Here is a 21,201-nt window from a genome sequence, read left to right on the forward strand (position 1 = left end):
CACTTTGCATTGTTGTCTGCCTTGAATGGTCACCTAAAGATCCGAGGCTGAATGTCCCAGACTGCTGAAGTGTTCTCTGACTGGGAGGGAACACTTGTCTGATTGTTGTGCGGTGTCCATTCATCTATTGTCTTAGCGTCTGCTCGGTCTCTCCAAAGTACCATGCCTCAGGGCATCCTTGCCTGCAGCATATGAGCGATAATGTTGTAGAGTCACACGAGTACCTGTTGCATACCTGGTGGGTGGTGTCCCCTCATGTAATGGTGGTATCCATGTTGACACTGACAAGTCTTGCAGTGGTTGCTGTGACAGGGTTGTATGGTGTTATGGTCAATGTTGTCCTGAAGGCTGGGCAGTTTGCTGCGGACAGGTACCTGTGTGACTGCCAATGTTGCCTATCTCATAGGCTGCAGGCGAGGATGCTCTCAGGCATGGTACATTGGCTAGACCAAGTAGACGCTGTACCAGTGAATGAATGGACACTATGTAATAATCACCAGGCAGGAGTGTTCCCTCCCAGTCAGGGAACACTTCTGCGGTCCAGGACAATCGGCCTTGTACCTCTTTGGGTGACCATTCTCCAAGGTGGTCTTCAGGACAGGCAACAACGCAAAGTGGCCAAGCAGAGTCTGATAGCAAAGTTTGGTACCCACGGAGATGGCCTCACCCGGGACCTTGGGCTCATGTCACACAACAGGAGACTCCCTGCCCCCCCTCACATGCATGCATACACACTTAGTCCCACACTCATGCAGACCCTCTATCATACACAAGCTCTCCCTCATATACACACACGCAAACAACCCACCCATGCACGCACGCGCACTCAAGCTTTCCCATCACGCTCTCACAGGTAACTTATCAAGCTTACATGCACACGTGTGTGCATGTGCACACTTGCGTTTATGGGTAAAGTTGTATCTGCAGAATTATATTTGCAGATATGTTCTGTTTTGCTCAAAAAAGGTATAACCTATAGTCAATCTATATTCTATAAATTTCACTATAGAAATAGACCCAGTCTGACTCAAGATTGGGACAGAGACAGACTTTAACCTCATACCTTTAGTGCATTATCTAAGCTGAGATGGCACCTTTGGTTAGGAAACCTGAAGCTACCTTGAGAGTGTGATTTCAAAGTAGTTCTGGGATTTACATATTAAAGAACTAAAATGAGCAAACTCTCTTTCTAATAGATGAAAGACTGAATCTAGGTTTATCATTTCAGCCACATGACACTAATCTTTTGCTATAAATGGTCTTATGGCCCTGCTTCACAACCACCTGGTGAAGGAACAGTGCTTCGAAAGCTAATGTCTCCAAATAACCCTGTTGGACTATAACCTGGTGTTGTGATTTTTAACTTTGTTCCATTGTTTTAGATTGCATATGCAGGTTCACATGCAATGGTATTTGGTAACATAACACCACCTTGCAAAATTTCATCTATATTAACACATTCTTTGTGCAAATCTCGATGCAGATACAAACTTTTGCAGACTATTGTTTTCCCACTGCATTTTGGGGAAAAATTGAGAAAGGGATACTGCATTAGTGTTGGAGAAATTCATTTGAATAATACTTGAAAATGTTTCATCTCTTATGTTGGAATCAATTTGCAAAAGATTTACATTATCTGTGGGACTTGGTAGTCTTTGACTTGACCTGGTGTGAAGTCAAATGTAAATGATCCTATTCACATTACAGAAATACCAACGCCGCCGTAAATACAGTCTTTCTGCTGTCTTTTATGCTGGAACTATGCTTCGAGATGTTGGAGATGCCATCCAGTTCGAAGTTAGCATTGGAAATTATGGCAACAAATTTGACAAAACGTGTAGGCCTTTAGCTTCGACTACTCAGTACAGTCGTGCAGTGTTTGATGGTGAGTGTCATTATTGTAATCCAGTTGAGACTAGTGAACTCTGACAGCTTCCGATGGTGGTGAGGTATCTTGGTTTAGTCTTTGGGAATTGGGTTGACTGACCTTTTATGCCCTTTGTCAGCAGGTCAGATTACCTGAAACTGCTGGGCATGTGATTTGAAAGGGCTGGGGCATGCACTTGAGAGGAGCATATCGCCAAGCTTAGGCAGAAATTGGGCACGTGGCGGGGGACCCCACTCCCCCTCTGGATTTAAACCTAATCATGTGTGAGGTGCTGCCAGTGGTAAAGATCTGTCACGTTCCTCAAGCCCACATCACAGCAGGCACCCGAACATCATCTGTTTTGTCTGGAGCTCCAAGATGATCTTAATAGCTAGCACACTATCTATAAATCTCTGAATAAAGAGGGGGCAAAATGTACCTACTATCACTCTCTTCCGAATGGCTGTGTGTGGTTGCATCAGTCTGTGTACAGAAGCTTGGTTTGCAAACACCAAGTGTCACTACATGTTGCATATCCCTGGTATTGCAAAGAATGGGTTGGCTCATATCACTAGAGAATATCAAGTAGGAGTGTACCGTTCCTGTCCCGAATGGAAAAGCTGAGGAAAGCCCCTTGGACCGCAAGTCCTCTAGACAGTGGTCAGCACTTGATATCCTGGAGGCCCTGTGAGCAAAGGAGAAGGTCAGTCTCATTGGATTGTTCCCTGAGCAGGCTGTCGACGTTGGATGAAATGCGTCATTGTCGGACTTTTCAACAAACACAGACATGGCTGGTGGTGGTAAGTGAACGATCCAATGGGGATCAGTTGTGTGCCCAGACCTGCTGTACCACCAGATGCTGCCCTTGATGACTGTAGTGTTGAAGACACTTATCTCCATCAGCAATGTGCTTTTATTAAGGAGGTCTGGAGGAGCTGCAATGGTTTTGTCAAGTTTCATTGACTAACAGCTTCATGGTACAATCTCTGTTCTGGGATGGTTATAGAGACCAACATCAACTGAGCCTGAAGGGTCATCACCTCTGTGGATGAGGTATGGTCTGTCCGAACCTTTGGCTTTCCAGTGTAAAGGCTTTGCCTTGGCCTCGTGTTGCAGACTGGTTCGTTCCAAGGTCCAGTACTATGGGCTGAGGAATGTACTAAAGCTTGGGGTAGCTGCCATCAAGGCACAATGGGCAGAGGTCACCAACCAAGGCCTTTTAGTCCATGAAGGGAGACCCAAGAGTCTGTTAACTTGTGAAACCCCAACCCCAAAATATGCCAGTTCTGCATTTGGAGCTGCTTGAGGGTGCAATGAGAAAAGTCGTGGTTTAACTGGATTTTCTGTAATGTCCAACTTGAGCTATTCTTTTACATGCTTAGATAATTTTATGTCTAAATTATATTTAGATATAGTAGCACACAATTTAAGTGAGGATATGAAAATCTAAGCCAGTGAATGGAATTACAGCCAAGAACTCGTGGCAGCACAAACTGAACTTGCTGTTTTTTCGAATTCTATTTTGAAAATGTAAAAAAAAAACAGTTTAGAAAATAAATAGATCAAATGTTGATGGGCTGTCGTTCGAGACTTTCATTCAATCTAAATTGTGATTTTTATTTCTATCAGGTAACTATTATTATTTTCTACCTTGGGCCAACACAAAGCCTGTGGTGACACTGACCTCCTATTGGGAAGATATTAGTCACCGGTTGGATGCCGTGAACATCATCATAAAAATTGTCAGCAGAATGGTAAACATTTCTTACTTTCAGTTAAGTTTCTCCCTGTGCATTTTGAAGCTGCACTTAGATTTGTGTGAAATAAATTGCAAGACGTTCCTGGTGAGTTTCTCTACTGGCTAACGTTGTCTCCTCGCGCACATAAGTGGCTTTGCTATTTATTTTTTACGAAAAGTTGCGCACTCAAAATAGCAACAGACAGGAACAGCAGTAGGCCATTCAGCCCCTCAAGTGTGCTCCAGTATTTGATAAGATCACAGCAGATCTGAATTCTCAAATTGACTTTCCTGCCTTGTCTCCCCCATGACCCTTGATTCCCTCACTGATTGAAGATCCGTGCTGCATCCTTGTGATTTCAATGACGTTTCCAACCACTGACAGTGATTGTGATCTTCATTTTCACTTTGTTTTTGTTCTATATGTAAACTTGACACTGCTGTCCACCAGTTGTGTGCCAGCTCTGGACTAATCCTGTCAATTTTTTTTTTGACTGGATGCACCATCCATCAAAATCACTTTCAAGTCACTTTGCCTGAGCAAGCCATCTATTCCAGCAACACCTCAGTTGACTGTTAACTATTTTCATTGAATAAAGGGCAGGACTTAAGTGTGCAGATTACCATATGTAAAAATTCCATTCATAGCTAATTTGTCACTGACTATACCCACAAAGTCAACCTACTACAAATGTAAACACAGCTGTTCCCTTACTGCTGCAAATCAAGTGTGTCAGCAGCTAGGCTGCCTCTTCAAGGAAAGCAGGGTTTTTTCTTTAAACGATGTTTGGAATAAATTGATTAAATAATTCATGTTGGCCTTAGCTCTGCATAGGGCAGTGTAGGAGAACCGTAGTCCCTGACTTCTGTGGTGACAGCACGGCGCATATTGCAATGAAGCATGAAGCCTCACTTACATTTAAAGTAACCTCACGTGGAAATTTTACATACAGTTTGAAAAATAATCCAATGTGGAGCTGCCTGTAATTTAAAGAGACTAGTTATTGTGGCCATAGAAATAAGAGGACTAATACTAAAGAAAAATTATTTTTTTAAGGAGACAGTTGACCAACATAAAATGTTTAAAGCTGATATTTTATTGGAGATTTATAAATTCGATTTTAAAATTTTTTTTTAGGAAAAGAACTTAACAGTACTGAAGACTGCTGTTCAAGCTAAAGTTGATGAAGAACGCTTGGCTGAGCTGTGGCTGAAAGTTATTGAACAAATCATTGAGGACTGCAGGTAAAAAGAATCTTGCCCAAAATCTCTCCTCCTGTACTTGGTATTTCTCATTGCAGCCTCCCAATTGAAAGTTAGTGTCATTTGATGACATGAACCTTTTTAGGCATCCTGCATGTGTCAGGTGGCTATGCCATCATTGCTTTGCTGACATTACAATTGGATGTGATGCTGTTGCTATGTTCCTGGACACTCAACCCCATGGTTTGGGTTCAGACATCTCGAGCACATCATGAAACTGCCTGCAGAAAACAATCCCGTTTTTAAAGTTGCTGGATTCTTGATGTGAAATAAAACATTAACACTTCAGCTACTTTTGGTCTACTTCAAGCAGTTATTTCTTAATGAAACCCATTTGTGAATGTGTTGTTCTGAAATATGACAAGGGAGGGTAACAATGCAATCAGTGTAAATTGCTAGTGTTATCCACTACCCAAGAATTAAGAAAAATAATAGCTGGTACACATTTGGTTTATCTTTAGTGTATTATATTTTGAAAGGAAACCCTGAAGTATTTGGATGAGATTCCATCTTTGTGACTGGTTGCACAACAGGGAAACCTTTGGGTAAAAATTGACATTTGCCCAATCTATGCCACTTTAACATGTAACACCCAAATGTTGTAATGATTACAGTCCAGACAATGGTCTTAACAATTGGATTACTTTCAGCTTTGGACAATGTCTTTGAAAATATCTGATCAGCTTGGACATCTTCTGAATTTGACCCTTCTACTCGTGGAGAATTTTCTAAAAATTGGACAAATTCAATCCTGCACTAAATAACACAATTTTTCTACAATGCAGTGTCTTGTTTCAAACTTATTGGTCAAATTGTTCATTGGAGGGATAAGTAGTTAACACGAAAACACAATTTTTGCATTTTGTAGCTAGTGAGAAGTGAAATGCAAGAAGTAAGATTGATAGCAATTTAATTGCTTTTCAACTGCAGTTGCTTTTTCGCAACCCTGTTTTTGATTCTTTTGGCATGTTGGCATCGCTGGCAAGGCCTGTATTTGTTGCCCATCATTAACTGCCTTTGAACTGAGTCACTTGCTAACCATTTCAGAGGGCAGTTGGGAATTGCCCACATTAATGTGGGAATGGAGTAATGTGGGCCAGACTGGCTAAGGGTGGCAGATGTTAGTGAACACTTGGATTTTCACACTGACTGCAATAGTTGCACGCTGAGTAGTGCTTGAAACTGACTTTCAATATCAAATATTTTTTCTTTTATTAACTGAATTCAAATTTCACCAGAATTAGAACTCTAATCCCGAAATCATTATCCTGTCTCGCAGGCTTGCTGATTGACCCCATCTTCCCTTAAGGTTAATGCTGCTTCTGTTGTATGTTCTCTATTTGCATCTGTCTTCTGGTTTCAGCCAACGTCTACCCAAGTTAGAAGGCAAACACAATGTAACTCAGCTTGATCTAAAAATCCTAAACCTCCGTCAAAGCACTTTGGAATTTATACTTGACTCAGCCAAACATATGCGAATGGAAGCAGAGGATCCAAAGGAATCAATCGATGATATTGAAGTCTGGCTAGAGAGACTGAAATCATTGGCTGAAGAGGTAAGTGGTCAGACTGTGTTTTCATTCATCTTTTATATTGATGCGAGTATAATCCTTGTAGTCCGGTCACTTTGGCCGAAACCTTGGATGCTTTGGACAATATTTGTACTTGTTGAAAACTAAAAAGTTGTATTTTAGATATTTTCTTATCAACCTGTTCAGAGAGTCAGTACTCAGCTCAGGACAAGGTGGGACTTAATCTTGGGTCTTGTAGTCCTGCGGTAGGAACATTACCACTATGCCACGAGTAGTCTGACAGTATTTTACTAAACTTATTTACATATCATCTTTTGAACTTAGTTAGACATTCTAACTTGCTTTATAGGCATCAAACAAAATCTGATACTGAGCTGCGTACAGCGATGTTAGGACAGCTGATTCAGTAAGATCAGAATTAGAGCCTGCATGGGAGGAGGCAAATTCAAGAGGAAAATTGTGGCTAAGCAACCAATGGTCAAGCAATTAAAGTTGGAGTTTTATAATCTGTAGCTGGAGAAAATGCTGTATATTTGGTTCTGGTTGCTGGAATGAGCAGCATGATGAATCAGTGCTTGAAAAAAGACTAAAATAAAGCTCCAGTATACTTGAGTCACCAGAAAAAGTACCTCGATGATGCAGGAGATTCAAAACCCATCATCTTTAGGTTTATGACTCTTGTAATAGAATGTTGATTAACATAGATTTTGGCCCCTTCGTGAACTAACTGTTCTACACATTTCAGTCGTTTTTATGCTGTTTTTGTGCTTTGATTATTATCGAATGCACTTAGAATATAATGGTAATTTGCCATGAAGAAATGGAGCAACACATAAAAGAATTAATTTTTAAGTTGTCATCTTCTGTTTTACCCCAAAGGTCAATCCTGCCTCTGGGTTGAAGCTCCTTCACTGTTCTTGTGGTGTAATTATTCTCCAGATGCTGGAGAGGTACATCTGAAGGAAATTAGAAACAGTGACTAGATAAAGTGCTGTTTGCAAAATAAAACTTATGTACAAGATTGAAGCCAAAAAGAAAATAAATAATTATACATACAATATCATTTTCATTTATTTTCCATTTAATTCCCTACCATCTTCACAAATAGCTACTCCTTCATGTGAGTTGAGTGTGATTTCTCAATGTTTCACAGCTATGTTGTATTCCCTTAAGTTTTGACATGGACATACTTTGATAACGTAAATAACTCAGATCAATTGTGGAACCTCTGATCATTTTCTTGGCTGACTGCTTACTTGGCCATGATTTGAACTTAGTTTATTACTGTATCAGGGCCTGTGAAGTATATTCACCTACTAACCAACAATGGGAAGCCGGAATTTGCCAGATGAACATTTTTGTGTGGTCCATTTAATCTAAACCTGTTTAAACGGTCCATCTCTTTTTTTTTTGGTTTGTCCTATCAGCCACAGAATAGCATGCCAGATGTGATCGTTTGGATGATCTGTGACGAGAAACGAGTTGCATATGCAAGAATCCCAGCTCATGAAGTGCTTTACTCAACCACTAGTGAAGAAGCCTGTGGTGAATACTGTGGAAAAACACGAACCATATTCTTGAAGGTAGAGTTAGTTTGGCACTTTTCATTTAATGAGAGCTCTTTCCTTCATAGTATTATAGAATGCACAAATTATTTTTGCTTTGAAAAACCAAGTTTTTCAGAATGTCAAGTAGAAACAGTTGAAGTTCAGTGGGCATGGAAGTATGTATGGGAAGAAAGCGGAATTGATGTTTAGAGTCCAGTGTCCATCCTTCAGAATAGAAATGAACTCCATGTAATGGTATGTGTTCCTGAGATTTGCCCTTTAAATATAATCCATATTTAGGTCATAGGCACATAACAACTTCCCTGACTTTGTATTCTGTTGCTGCATGAGAAGCTGTTTTACTTTCTACCTCCTTGGCTGTTCTTCTGCATGCTGTTGTACCATTTTGTACAAATCTTTAAACTTCTCCTCTGCAGTTGTCTGACACTGTCAATTTGACTTCAAAAGTATATTCCAGATAAATTTCAATGATTGGTCTTTTGTGTTATGTTGCATACTTGTTTCGCTTGCAGTTGATAAAGACACAATTATTGATTTGGCATCTGTTCCATTGTGGTACTATGTCATATAGTACTCGCCCTAAAGCCACAGCATTGTTAAGATTGCAGTATAGTATTTGCAAAGATCCCTCAATATTCTCCTTTTTAATTTGTCTCCTGAAAGTAAAGAATTGAAACTTCTGAAGTGATCCCTGGTTCTGATCATTGTTAACCATGCGTTTACTTCAGTCGTCTACCCTTTTTTTTCCTCCAGTGATTCCACCAGTCTCTTTCTGAAGTTAGAAATTTGGGAGCACTTGATGGAAATTGCAGATGTGAATGTTTTTTTTATATATCCTAGGCCCAGTTCCACATACTTTTTTTTGTCTTCCTGAATATAATGTATATTAAAGCCTATCCCACGTGTCAGACAGCTTCTGAACCAAGTGCCTGCTTATTAATTAAGGAAGATCTGTAGGTTATTTGATTGTGGGAGATATCACCAACCAGTCAATCCTGTCTTTGCCAAATACTCACTCACTTTGTCCAGCAAAAATCATGTTAGTAGAAAAAACTGACCAAATTCTGTTCCTTTTTACTTAACTATCTCTCCTCACCTTTTCTCAAATGCTGGTTCCTATTTTAAGATGAAAATTTTGACAGTAACAGTAGTCCATCACTTTCCAGGCTGAAAGGGAAGAGCAAACCTCACTTGTGCAGATCGCAGCCTTGGCTGTGGAGAGGAAGTTTGAAAATTGAAATGATATCTTAGACTTTCAAGGTCACAGTATAGTAAATTGATTGAGTGCCTGAAACTATTCAATGGAATCATTGTCTAAACCCTTTTGATCCTCTAGTATGTGGAAGGCAAAAGAACCAAAATTCCAATTCAGCTACGTGTCCGGTTTTGGCTTGGCCTCTCTGCTGTTGAGAGCAAATTCAACAGTTTTTCTGAAGGAACTTTCAGTGTATTTTCTGAATTGGTAAGCAAAAGCTGTTTATTTTTAATCTTTGCATCAAAGGTGTTAATAAAGAAGCAGAATAAAAATACCTAAATGTGGCATGTGACTTTTATCAATGGGCAGGACTCCTGAACTTTGGTCTGTGCTGAGTATCTAAAATCCCTGCCATTTTAATATAGTCCCTTCCCATGATTAGCAAAGTGCTGATTCATTGGGGTGGGGGGAGCTGGTGAAGGAGAACTTGTGCATTGATGATCCATGGGATTCTATACTCTTGCAATACGTTAGTTTATCCAGCAGTGTTAACTGGGCTGTGCTAAAGTGCTGTGTTCAGATACGCTGTCAGTGCCAACAGGTTTGTTCCTCATGTACAGGCCCACAGTACTGTTTTTGACCCTCTGTCATTGGTAGTACTCGTATCATTTCCTTTATAGCAATGGGAAGAAATCCAGCCAATGTATTGAGCTAAAGCTGTGGTCTTGCTTAAAGTTGGGAATCCATTGGCTGAGTCCTGGAGCAGTTAGGTATCTCCTTTTAGCGCATGCTTTCCCAAAGTAAATTGACCACTAGTTACATTTTAAGTGTACAAGACAAATTGGAGTCTATAATTGTGGTGCAAGATGCACCTTGTTTCAAAAAATGAGTTTATTCTCAGTGACTTAATTCATACCTTCCCCTTAATGGAGAAATAATTGCTGACTACTTAATGTCCACTCTACTTTTAACACTTTGACCATTATCTCTCATAAGGAGTAGATGTTTAATCCTCTAACGTTTTATGCTTGTTAATCTCTCTTTGCACATAGTATGAAAACCAGGCACAACTGCTGGGCAAATGGGGTACCAGTGGGCTTGTCGGTCGCCACAAGTTTTCAGATGTAACAGGGAAAATAAAGCTGAAGAAAGAAAGCTTCATGCCCCCAAGAGGTTGGGAATGGGAAGACAACTGGTTTGTTGATCCTGAAAAAAGGTCAGAAATATTTTAATATTTTATCAGTTTCAGTACCACTTAGTGCTTCATTCATGTGACCTAATCTAGAAAAACAACTTACTGAAGAAAAGCAGTTAGTTTTATTCTTCTGTGCACCTGTGTCATTGGTCATTCTGGGCAGTGTATAAGAGCTGGGAATTCTCATGTTTAATTGTGCCTAACCTTGCACTGCAAATTCCTTTTCCACTTTTCTTTCAGTTGCATCCCACCTGCTCCTCCCAGCAAAAAAAGTTCAGCTGCAAACCCTGAACTTGCTCCCCTCCCCCACCAAACTTTTAAACCAAATGTTTGTTATATTTCTCCCCCATATTACTTCTCCCAGTTGTTGGGAAATAGTCTTTGAGTTTGCACTAACGTTTTAGTCCAGTAGAAGGCGTTCATTTTAACACCTTACTTTAATAGTGAACTTTTAGAACAGTGACGAGAACAATACAAGACTTTGCTTATGCCAGATTTCTGCCAGGTGGTGGCAGCAAACTCCACAAAATGCAGTGCAATGAAAGGTAGTGATATCTCAAGACTTGCTCAGTATGTTTAGCACAGGCCAAGCTGAAGTAGTGTCTGGGAAATAGACCTGATATGGGTGAGGTGACTGAGCACAGAATGGAAGATTCTGAAGAACCTTTCAAAGTGAGTTTGGAACTCCCTCACTCCTCTGTAATTTTTCAACAGCTTAAAAAAAAGTGGATGTTCCGAAAGTGATTAGTGAAGTGAGATCGTGGAAAGATTGGAGAATGATTGATTTTCAATGAGAATGAATGGCAATAAGAAGTCAGAACCAGTGGAGGTGGATGAGGAATAGGGTGACTGGCAATTCTGAGTTAGTTTAGGGCAGGGTGATAGAATTCCTACGATGTGGAAACAGGCCATTCAGCCCAATATGTCCACACCAATTTTCCATAGTGTCCCACCCAGACTCCCCACACCCCAAATCCCTGTATTTCCAGTGGCTAATCCACCTAACCTAGACATCTTTGGACTGAGAGGGGAGACTGGAGCACCTGGAGGAAACCCATGCAGACACTGGGAGAATAGGCAACCACCATACAGACAGTCGTTTGAGACTGGAATTGAATCTAGGTCCCTGACACTGAGGCAGTAGCGCTAACCACTGAGCGTCTGTGGAGCAGGAATGTTAGAATCTGTATCTTATTTAATGAACATTTTACCCTGTCAGTTTGGAAGAAACATTATATTTTTTAGTCTTTCGCTCATTTTGAAATGAATTATGATATGTTAGGCCTCTGCTCGAAGTGCAGTGACTCACCTCCACCAACTACCATCACCCGACCTCCCTGCCCCATCCTATTATTTTTTTCCATAGTTAAAACTGAGATAAATATATTCTTCCATAGAATAAAAATGGAAAGTTTCAATTCCAAAAGAAATCAGAACAAAATAACTGATCTAGCTCACTGTTTTGGATGGTCTGGCCAAGTTTTTCTTTAGTTATTGTTTGACTCCCTTCCATAGCTGTATAGAATTGTGGAAAATTCCACTCTGATCTGCCCTCAGGCTGATGTACTCACTGTTGAGTGGAAAATTCAGGCCTCTTAGTCCAGTTTCTGCTGTCTCCTCCAGTATCTTCCCCACGCGCCTCTTCAAATCTAGTTGACTCCTTATTTAATCAGCATTAATTTTGATTAAAATTTGAAACAATTCCAGCAAGGTTCAATCCTTTGGAAATCTTTCAACACTATGCCTTTGCCTTGATATAGCATTTGCTCGTAATAGACTTTACAAACCATTTTCCTATTCCCTCGACCTGAGTGAATGTACTCCTTGAACAGGAATGATGTCCTTTTTTAGCTGCCATTGCCACTGGCTGGGCACGACAGTCACTCATTTGATTTGGACTCTGGTGGCTCAGTGGTTAGTAATGCTGCCTCACAGCTCCAGGGACCTGATTTGATTCCAGCCTCGGGTAACTGTCTGTGTGGAGTTTGCATGTTCTCCCTGGGTGCTCTGGTTTCCTCCCACAATCCAAAAATGTGCGGATTAGGTGAATTGGTCATGCTAAATTGCCCATAGTATTCAGGGATGTGTAGCTTAGGTGCATTAGTCAGGGGGTAAGTGTTGAGGAATGGGGAATGGGGTCTGGGTGGGATACTCTTCGGAGGGTCGATGTGGACCTTGTCAGGCCGAAGGGATGTAGGATTGCTGACAGGAAAGACCAGTTATTTGGGGAGGCATGCGGGGTTGGAAATTGGAGATTTAGGGGGTTGGGTCTCAGCAGCTATCCCCTGCCGAGATTCAGCTCCCTTTTTGAGTTTTTGTGTGCACAAGTCACAGCTCAAATACACCATCTGACACCCACACCTACCCAGCCCACTTGGAACTTACTGCCCAAACTGGCTAACCAGTCAGCGAGGCTGACTCTTCCCTGTTATGCCTGGAGCTACTCTAACTGTGACTCGAACCAGATGATGCCTTTATCTGGTCATGAATTGGGAGCAAAGATGGTCAAAGCTTGGGCCTTTCTGCCCAGAGGTTGCTTAAGGCAGAGACAGGGAGGCAGCCAGTGTCTGGTGTTCCCCTGGTCACCATCCCTCTTCCTTTCAGTTTGTTTCCTGTTTCCAAGCCCACTGCCTCTGGGATGAGAAGATTATGCAGAAGGCTTGCATTTGGCAAACAACATAGAACGTGCCATATATCATCGTAACTTGGTTCATTTCTATTTATGTTAATAGTTTGCTAACAGAAGCTGATGCTGGCCACACGGAGTTTATTGATGAAGTTTATGAGAATAACACTCGCTATCCTGGAGCTGAGTGGAAAGTTGCAGAGGAACCTTACACTGATGTGGTGTGTATTACAGTTTCAAAATATTCTCATTTGTTACTCTTCACTTCTATGTGGAATAGATCATGTAATTGAGAGAAAGCGGAAAGCTAGAGGTGTTATTGAATTTCTTTATCTTAAACTACATATTGGCTGCAAAGTACTTTTTGAAGTGACTCACTGTAGCAGCTTAGGAAACACAAAAGCCAGTTTGCAAACTGCAACAGCAGTGGGATCATGTCCAGATGATCTCTTCCTGTCATTTTGATTGTTAAATCAATATTGGCGTGAGAGAACACTCCTGTTTTTCACCTACATTGTATGGAAAAATCCCCTTGTATATCAGAATAAGCAGATGGGATGTAGATTTATATTTTGTCTGAAAGATTGCACCTTTGACAGTGCAGTACTCCATCAGTATTGCCCAGATGTCAGCCTTGAGTTTTATACTCGTGTCATGGAGTCGGACACGAAAATGAGTGCTCTGAGCTGAGCAGGTATGCATTTATTTTGATTGCAATGTAACATTCAAAATCCAATCTTTTTAGTGATGTTGGAAATCTTGCCAGTCTAGTTAGTGTAAGCTCCCACATTGCATAAACCATGCCTATTACTCACTCTTAATGGCTCTGGTATAGCACTAATGGTTTTTTAGACATGATTCTGAGACCTTTTTTTAGACACCTTTTCTGGTTGTTTAACAACATAACAATTGAATTGTTTTCAGCAAAACCTACATATTCCAGATTTCCAAGTTGCAGGTATTGCCCCACCCTTTGTGTCCCAGCAATGCAGTCAATGTTATGGCTGTACTAGAATACTTGCATTGAAATAATATTGTCACAATATTAATGACAGATGTGGAGGCTCCTGGCCCACTCTGTTTCTGAGTGCCATTTGGTCAATTGCAAACTGAAATATTAAATTCCCAAGTTGACAATTTTTTAACTAAGCTCTGGAAAACTAGAGCCTGCTGCAATTGCTATGCATCTGGCTATCCAAGCTATTTTGGTTTCTGTAATTCATGTTTTCAAGTAGTCGCGCACACAGAGGCGCGCGCGCGCACGCACACAGAGGCGCACCACTAGCTTGACATCAGTGTAAAAACTGCATAGTTACACAAGCTAACAGTATCTAAGCCAATTAAGTGAAAAGTTCCATTAAAAAGTCATTGTTATTTGCTTCTCTCATAGAATGGTGAAAAGAGTTCATCAAAAGAAGAGATTGAGTGTCCACCAGGCTGGAATTGGTTGGAAGAGTGGGAATATGATGTCAATCGTGCTGTGGATGAACAAGGTGATTTGATACCAATCCATTATTAGATGAAATGTTTTGTACAGTGGAGGAGTCTATGGAGGGGATAATGTTGGTTAATTATTCCAGGATTTTCAAATAATATCAATTATTGCTTTAAATGTTTATCTCCCATTGCCATCCAGTTGAAGAAGCAAGCAGTTTTTGATTTTGATCATTTTGCTTGCCCTTGGGATGGGGATGCAGGTTACATTTAATAAATTTGCAGATGACCCAAAGTATTGAACTGTAATAAAGGATGTAGACACTCTGGTAGAGTGGATTGACAGCAAATAAAATTCGATGCAGAAACATGAGGAAAGATGGTGTACGCCAAACAGTACAATATTAGTGCAGGAAGGGAGAGACATGGGCTGCTTATGTACAAATCTTTGAAGATTGCAGGACAAGTTGACAAAGCAGTTACTTGAACACTTGGGATTGTGGTCATATTAGAAAGTAGAGACATAGAGTACAAAGGCCAGAAAGATACGTGCAGCTTTAATTGAGCACTAAATTGGCCTCTGTTTGGGTAATACCGAATTGAGTCCCCATTTTATGCAGGATGTGAAAGTTTTGAGAACGATATGCAAGCGATTTACCAGAATTGTCAGGGGTGTGGAATTTGCAATTCTGTAGATAATCTGGAGTAGTTCTCCTTGGAACGGAGAGAGCTTGGAGATTTGAAAGAGCTGTTTAAAATTGTGAAAGCTTTTAAAATAAGGGAAGCATTAATAATTGTTGATGGGATGGCAACTGGAGAGAACAGACTTGAAGTAATTGGTGAAAGATCCACAGCCAGCATTTATCATGAAACAACAGGATTTGGAATGCACTGTCTACCAGGGTACTAAATACAATAGGTAGTGTTTGAAGAGACTTAGATAATTACTTGGGGTGGGGGGCGGGGATGAAAGATTGTGCGAATATGGGTAAGAGTGGAATGAACTGAATTGTTTGTCTAAACTGCGTGGGCCAAATGGTACCCACCTTTATGCTGATTTATATCTATTCCTAATAATTTGTCATAAGACAGACAGGACAAGGAAATTAACACCGAATCTAAGGTGCTGTTGAAGATTGCTTTTCATGTACTGCAACACCTCCTGAGATTTGTTATAAATTGTTACTTAACAATATTTTGATTCTAAAGCTTGTTTTTGACTAAGTTGTAAATATAATTAAATAGAATGAACTGTAATGAATTCTTACCAGGAATGTCGGAAGTCTGGCAGCTTGACACACCATGTTAGCAGCTTTGTCCTTTGTGTCATTCACTTTGTACAATAATACATTAGAGCAACTGCATTCACTCCATTGCGTCTGTGCTAGCTTTTAGAATAGTCATTTGGTTACCCTGCTCTTCACCCATATCATATAGTTTTCCGCTTTTCCATCCTTTTTTTTTTCCAGGCAGTGCATTCCTGATCATAACTTACTGCTTCTGGGGGGCGGGAAATGTCCTCCAGCTTGCTGCTTATTCTTGGAGATTTACTTTCTGGCGACTGGCCCTGCTAACAATAGTTAAACAGTCAAAACACCTTAATTCCAAATACATAGGAGATCCAACATAGAAACAGTTCATTTAGCCCAACCAGTCACTGCCATCATTTAAGTTTCATTCTCCCTTCCCCTCATATTTCCTCATCTACGTCCAACGTTGTAAACTCCTGTTCCCTCTCCCTCAGATGCTTGTCAAACTTCCCTTTATTTGCATCTCTGCAATTCATTTCAACTCCGAGTTAGCAAGTTTCACCTGTTCACCATTGTTGGCATCAATAATACCACTCTGAAATCTTTGCCCCTCTAAGGAGAGCAATAACAGCATCTCTAGTCTGTCACAAAGTACTACTTGTCAACCAGAGCAAAATCTGGGCTGCTCTCTGAAAGTTGTCATCGCTGGGCACATCGGAAGCTACTAGCAGTGCTCTGGCACTAACCAAGCCCTGTTGAATTGAGCCACAATAATCCTATAGTGCTCCACTCAACTCTGTTCACCTTTATCTTTTTAAAAGGGGCAGTGGCTCATTGGTTAGCACTGTTGCTTCACAGCACCAGGGACCTAGGTTTGATTCCAATTTTGGGTGACTTCCAGTGCAGAGTTTGTAGGTTCTCTCCATGTCTGTATGGGTTTCCTCTGGGTGCTCCAGTTTCCTCCCACAGGTGAGGTAGATTAGCCAAACTAAATTGCCGAAAGCATCCAGGGATGTCCAGGTGGGAAATGTAGGGTTATGGGGATAAAGTTGGGTGCTGGGTCTGGGTGGGACTTGATGGGCCGAATGATCTATTCCCATACTGTAGGGATTCTATAAAAACAAGACAATTTGCAGATTCCAACAGTGGAATTTGAAGAAAAAAGTAGAGCTTTCACCAGTTGGTAACATAAATCACAGGCTTTGTCCTGGTCTAAAAATGCTGAAACAAATCAATAAACTTGGTTTTATTGCCAGCTCTGTAATAAGGTTAAATCTGTTCATCACACTTTTTGTAAATCCCACAGCTCCGCAGGTATATATAACAATCTGTAGAGTTTGTCACTTAGTACGTCAAACCCGGGGTGAACACTCTGAAATAAAGTGTTATTCCTCCATTTGCAACTTGATAATTCTTCAATCGTTTGGTGAATTTTAAAAGCTTAATTTTTTTATCAACTTTTTTTTGTCCTTTGTTTTTAATCCTTTTCCTTTATGTTGCAGGCTGGGAGTATGGGATAACTATACCCCCAGATGACAAACCCAAATCTTGGGTCTCCACAGAGAAAATGTACCACACCCATAGGCGCAGGCGTTGGGTGAGAAGGCGTAAAAAAGATGATCAATCAGTACAACCCTCAAAGGTATGTCCGACAGCACATGTCGATTTATAACAGTTGGAGCAGGTATTAGAGCAATGTTAAAGCTATTTATTTATCATGTTGAAGTGGTATGGGAGTCATCCTTAAGTTTTATGTATGCCATCCATTGTAATATTTATCCTTTTAAAATCTGATTTATAATTGGAGGAGGTCACGGAGAAAGCAACCTCAAACCTGTCTATTCATGTAGTTGAGTGGATGTATTTTTGTTGTTTGTGTAAGGAGTGTCAAATACAGAAACCATGTTAATTCGGGTTTTAAAATGCCAATGAGATTATAGGCACTGTGTGAATATTATTAACGTGAAATGTCACTTTCTGCTTTTGTTTTAAATTCTTGTGGCCTTCAGAGCCACGCACCTGGCCAGGATTCAGAAGGATGGGAATATGCTTCTCTGATTGGTTGGAACTTTCACTTAAAGCAGCGGAAATCAGATACTTACCGACGCAGAAGATGGAGAAGGAAAATGGCTCCATCTGGCCGACTTGGAGCTGCTGCAGTCTTCAAACTCGAAGGTGCCCTTGTGAGTAAACTAGGATTTCTCTGTTTAAAAATGTGGTAATATCTTCTGTCTCTAAAACTTGTGTATATATTTAATTAATTAAATTATGGGATATCACTAAGTATCTTATTGCAAAAGTTGACCTTTTGTATGTTCTGTTAGTGTAATTTTTAATAAACGACTTTTTAAATTTTGGTTATTGTATTGAATGTGATACTGTATTCCAAATACCACAAAATCAGATTGTTAAAGGAAGCACAGGGTTTGATCTGTACAACAAAAATGATTATGTTGCATCACAGCCATTACACTTTCTATACCTTCATTCCTGATGAAGGGCTTTTGCCCAAAACATCAGTTGTCCTGCTCCTCTGCTGCTGCCTGACCTGCTGTGCTTTTCCAGCACCACTCTAATCTAGACTCTGGTTTCCAGCGTCTGCAGTCTTTGATTTTATCTACTTTCTATACCGTTCATCTCTAGGTGGTGTTTGTGTAATTCAAGATTTGTGGGTGGATATTTGTCTTTGCGTTGTCACAAATGCACACACATCAGTCCAACAGTACCTCTTGATGTTGTATTTCCAAAAGTGTAAACCTAAATGTGACAACCTGAAAATAATTCGTTTCCCAACGCAATAAATGTCAGTGCTGTGGTTGGGTTTCGTAGGACCTCTGTCATCAGAAAGCATGTTTTTTTTTTAATTCTGTAAGTTCTAATACTCTGTTCCATTCCTATTTGTAAATAAAAATTTAATGAAAGAAATTTTTAAAATCTATAAAAGGCATACCTTAATTATTTTGACTTTGCTCCTGCTCACTGATTCCTATTCACTGACATCAGCCCTGATGTGAAGAAACACCAGTGATGTCCCATTGTGTATACTAGCCCCACTTATATCTGTTTCACCATAGTGGCATAATGCTGAATGTAGCAACTGAAAATTAAAACCTGTTTCTTTTCTGTGCTGTGGCAATGGTGTGAAACTATGCAGATAGGGATGAAAGTGACTCAGGACAAATTTCATGCTTTCTGTTTAAGGCTCCAAGTTCAGGTGAAGATGGCGACAAATCACCAACTGCAGACTCTATCTTCGGAGCAAGTGCTCCAATGATCTCCTGTGTGTTTGACCGTAAGTAAAACTTTATTTTTTGATGTTTGACTGTAATGTCATAGACCGTATCTTCCCCTGTTATGGGTGTAAAGGAATCCAAACTGATCTGTCTTTGTAATTATACATCATAACTGATGTTTTGTGTAGATATCTGAATATCTATCTTTCACCTTTTTTCCCTTTTCTTTCTCCTCCTGCTGCCCACCCCCCACCCCCAGTCAAAGTTACGATAGCATTGCACAGAAATCTCTCTTTACTGCTTGGCCCAACATGTACTAATCTTTTAATGCTGCTGTATTTACCCTGATAATGATAAGAGTATATTTTAGCATTGGACTTCCCACGTTTGCTCTTCAGTTTGTATAAATGTGTTGATGGAGAAATGTCATCTTGGTATGTTTGGATGGACCGTTGATTTATAACTGAATTCCTGTCTGAGTTGTCATTTCCCAAAACTGATGATGTATTTCTGAAAGTATGCCTTTGTAACTAGAGTATGCACCAGGATAACAACTCTGCTGGGAACACTTGGCTTTCTCTTCCAAGCCCCAGACCATCCTGACTTGGAACCATGTCATCCCTCCTTTTTGCTGTAGCTGGATCAAAACAGTGGAAATCCTTTCCTAACAATGCTGTGTGTATCCCCTACACTGCATGGACTGCAGCAGTCTAAAGAGGCAGCTCACCATCCTCTCCAAGGCAATTAATGATGGCTGAGAAATGCTGATGTAATCTATTTATTTTGCTCTAAAAGGGGAGTGCAACTTTATAATACATCATTAAATTATCTTTCCAGTGGATGTAGCCTGAGTCAGGAGTTGGGCATTTAGTTGAGATCGGATTAACCCAAATTGGTTTTCCTTGGAGAGGCTTTTTGTTACTTCCCAAATTGGATGTACATTGAACTTTTTACATTAGGATAACACTTCACGCACATGTTTTGAGAGTATAACTGGATGTGTGTCCAGTTTCTTTTTGCTAATGTTTGTTTTCTCTTCCAGGCCCTTCAATCTATCACCTCCGTTGCTACATTTATCAAGCAAGAGCTATAATTGCCATGGACAAAGATAGTTTTTCAGGTATGTGCTCACCAAACTTCATTCACTGAGGTTTATTAATGATACTGTAACCTCCAGTGTTATCTATGTTTTTGTGGCCATTCTATTCAGAGCTGTCAGTTTAATAGTTTTTTTCTTTTAACCCAATAAATTTGTTGAAAAATTTATTTTAGTCGCAGCACTTTAATTTCTGCCAGAAAAGATAAATGCAGTAATAAAATAAAGTGAACGTCGAAAAAATGTAATTCAACCAGAACTCTGGAAAATGTTTAAGCATTTCTTTATCTTTTCGGTTTAGGGTTTTTTCCAAAGTTTTTTTTGATTTGATGACTCCTGTGTGAAGTTCTTTTTTGTTTTGTTTGAGATGCTGCTAGGTTTTGCATGTTACTGAAGCCTTTTATGTTGCACTTCGTCGAATCACTTATAATTGCTACAGGAAGCAGACCATTCGGCCCATTTAGTCCACACCTATGCTCTGAAGAGCATCCCACCCCCCTGTCCTCTCCCTGCAACACTACATTTCCCATGTCTGATCCACCTAGCTTGCACATTCCTGCATACAGGCAATTTAATATGGCCAATCGCTTAACCAACCCATCTTGGACTGTAGGAGGAAACCGGAGGACCTGTTTTTAAAAAAAATCCATGCAGACACTTGCTGAGGGCTGAAGCTGAGCCTGTGAGGCAGCAGCTGTGCTTGCCACTCTGCTGCCTGGGTCAAATGCAAAAATTCAAAATCTCAAGGGATTCTAACCATTGACTACAAGAGCAAAGGGTTCCTGAATGAATGGAAAGTTGACTCTGTGTTGCTGAGGTATTATCATAGAATCCCTACAGTGTGGAAACAGACCCTTCTGAATAAGTTTGGACAATAAGTCCAAACCGACCCTCTGAAGAGTACCCCACCCAGACCCATTCCCCTATGACTCTGCATTTTACCCCTGACTAATGCACTTAACCTACACATCCCTGAGCACTACGGACAATTTTGCATGGCCAATTCACCTGACCTGCACATCTTTGGATTAAGGGAGGAAACCGGAGCAGCCAGAGGAAACCTGTGCAGACACTGGGGAATATGCAAACTCCATGCAGACAGTCGCCAGAGGCTGGACTCAAACCTGGGTCTCTGGTGTTGAGAGGCAGCAATGCTAACCACTGAGCCAACTTGCTGCTGTTTTTGCCCCCCCCCCCCCCCCCC

The 21,201-nt window shown here is 40.5% G+C and overlaps 1 protein-coding gene across 5 annotated transcripts in view; it reads left to right on the forward strand.

The window, feature by feature from the left end:
• Positions 1-21,201, forward strand: part of myofl (myoferlin like) — a 226,217-nt gene that overhangs the window by 80,005 nt on the left and 125,011 nt on the right. For all 5 annotated transcript variants that reach the window (XM_043712471.1, XM_043712473.1, XM_043712472.1 and 2 more), the window contains 13 exons: positions 1,708-1,885; positions 3,497-3,621; positions 4,744-4,850; positions 6,232-6,424; positions 7,828-7,983; positions 9,305-9,430; positions 10,216-10,379; positions 13,091-13,205; positions 14,375-14,477; positions 17,171-17,310; positions 17,678-17,851; positions 18,870-18,960; positions 19,944-20,021. In XM_043712471.1, coding sequence (XP_043568406.1) covers positions 1,708-1,885; positions 3,497-3,621; positions 4,744-4,850; positions 6,232-6,424; positions 7,828-7,983; positions 9,305-9,430; positions 10,216-10,379; positions 13,091-13,205; positions 14,375-14,477; positions 17,171-17,310; positions 17,678-17,851; positions 18,870-18,960; positions 19,944-20,021 — 1,750 coding nt within the window. The remainder of the gene's footprint in view (positions 1-1,707; positions 1,886-3,496; positions 3,622-4,743; positions 4,851-6,231; positions 6,425-7,827; positions 7,984-9,304; positions 9,431-10,215; positions 10,380-13,090; positions 13,206-14,374; positions 14,478-17,170; positions 17,311-17,677; positions 17,852-18,869; positions 18,961-19,943; positions 20,022-21,201) is intronic.

The sequence above is a fragment of the Chiloscyllium plagiosum genome, chromosome 22, assembly GCF_004010195.1.
Source record: "Chiloscyllium plagiosum isolate BGI_BamShark_2017 chromosome 22, ASM401019v2, whole genome shotgun sequence".
Classification (NCBI taxonomy): Eukaryota; Metazoa; Chordata; class Chondrichthyes; order Orectolobiformes; family Hemiscylliidae; genus Chiloscyllium; species Chiloscyllium plagiosum.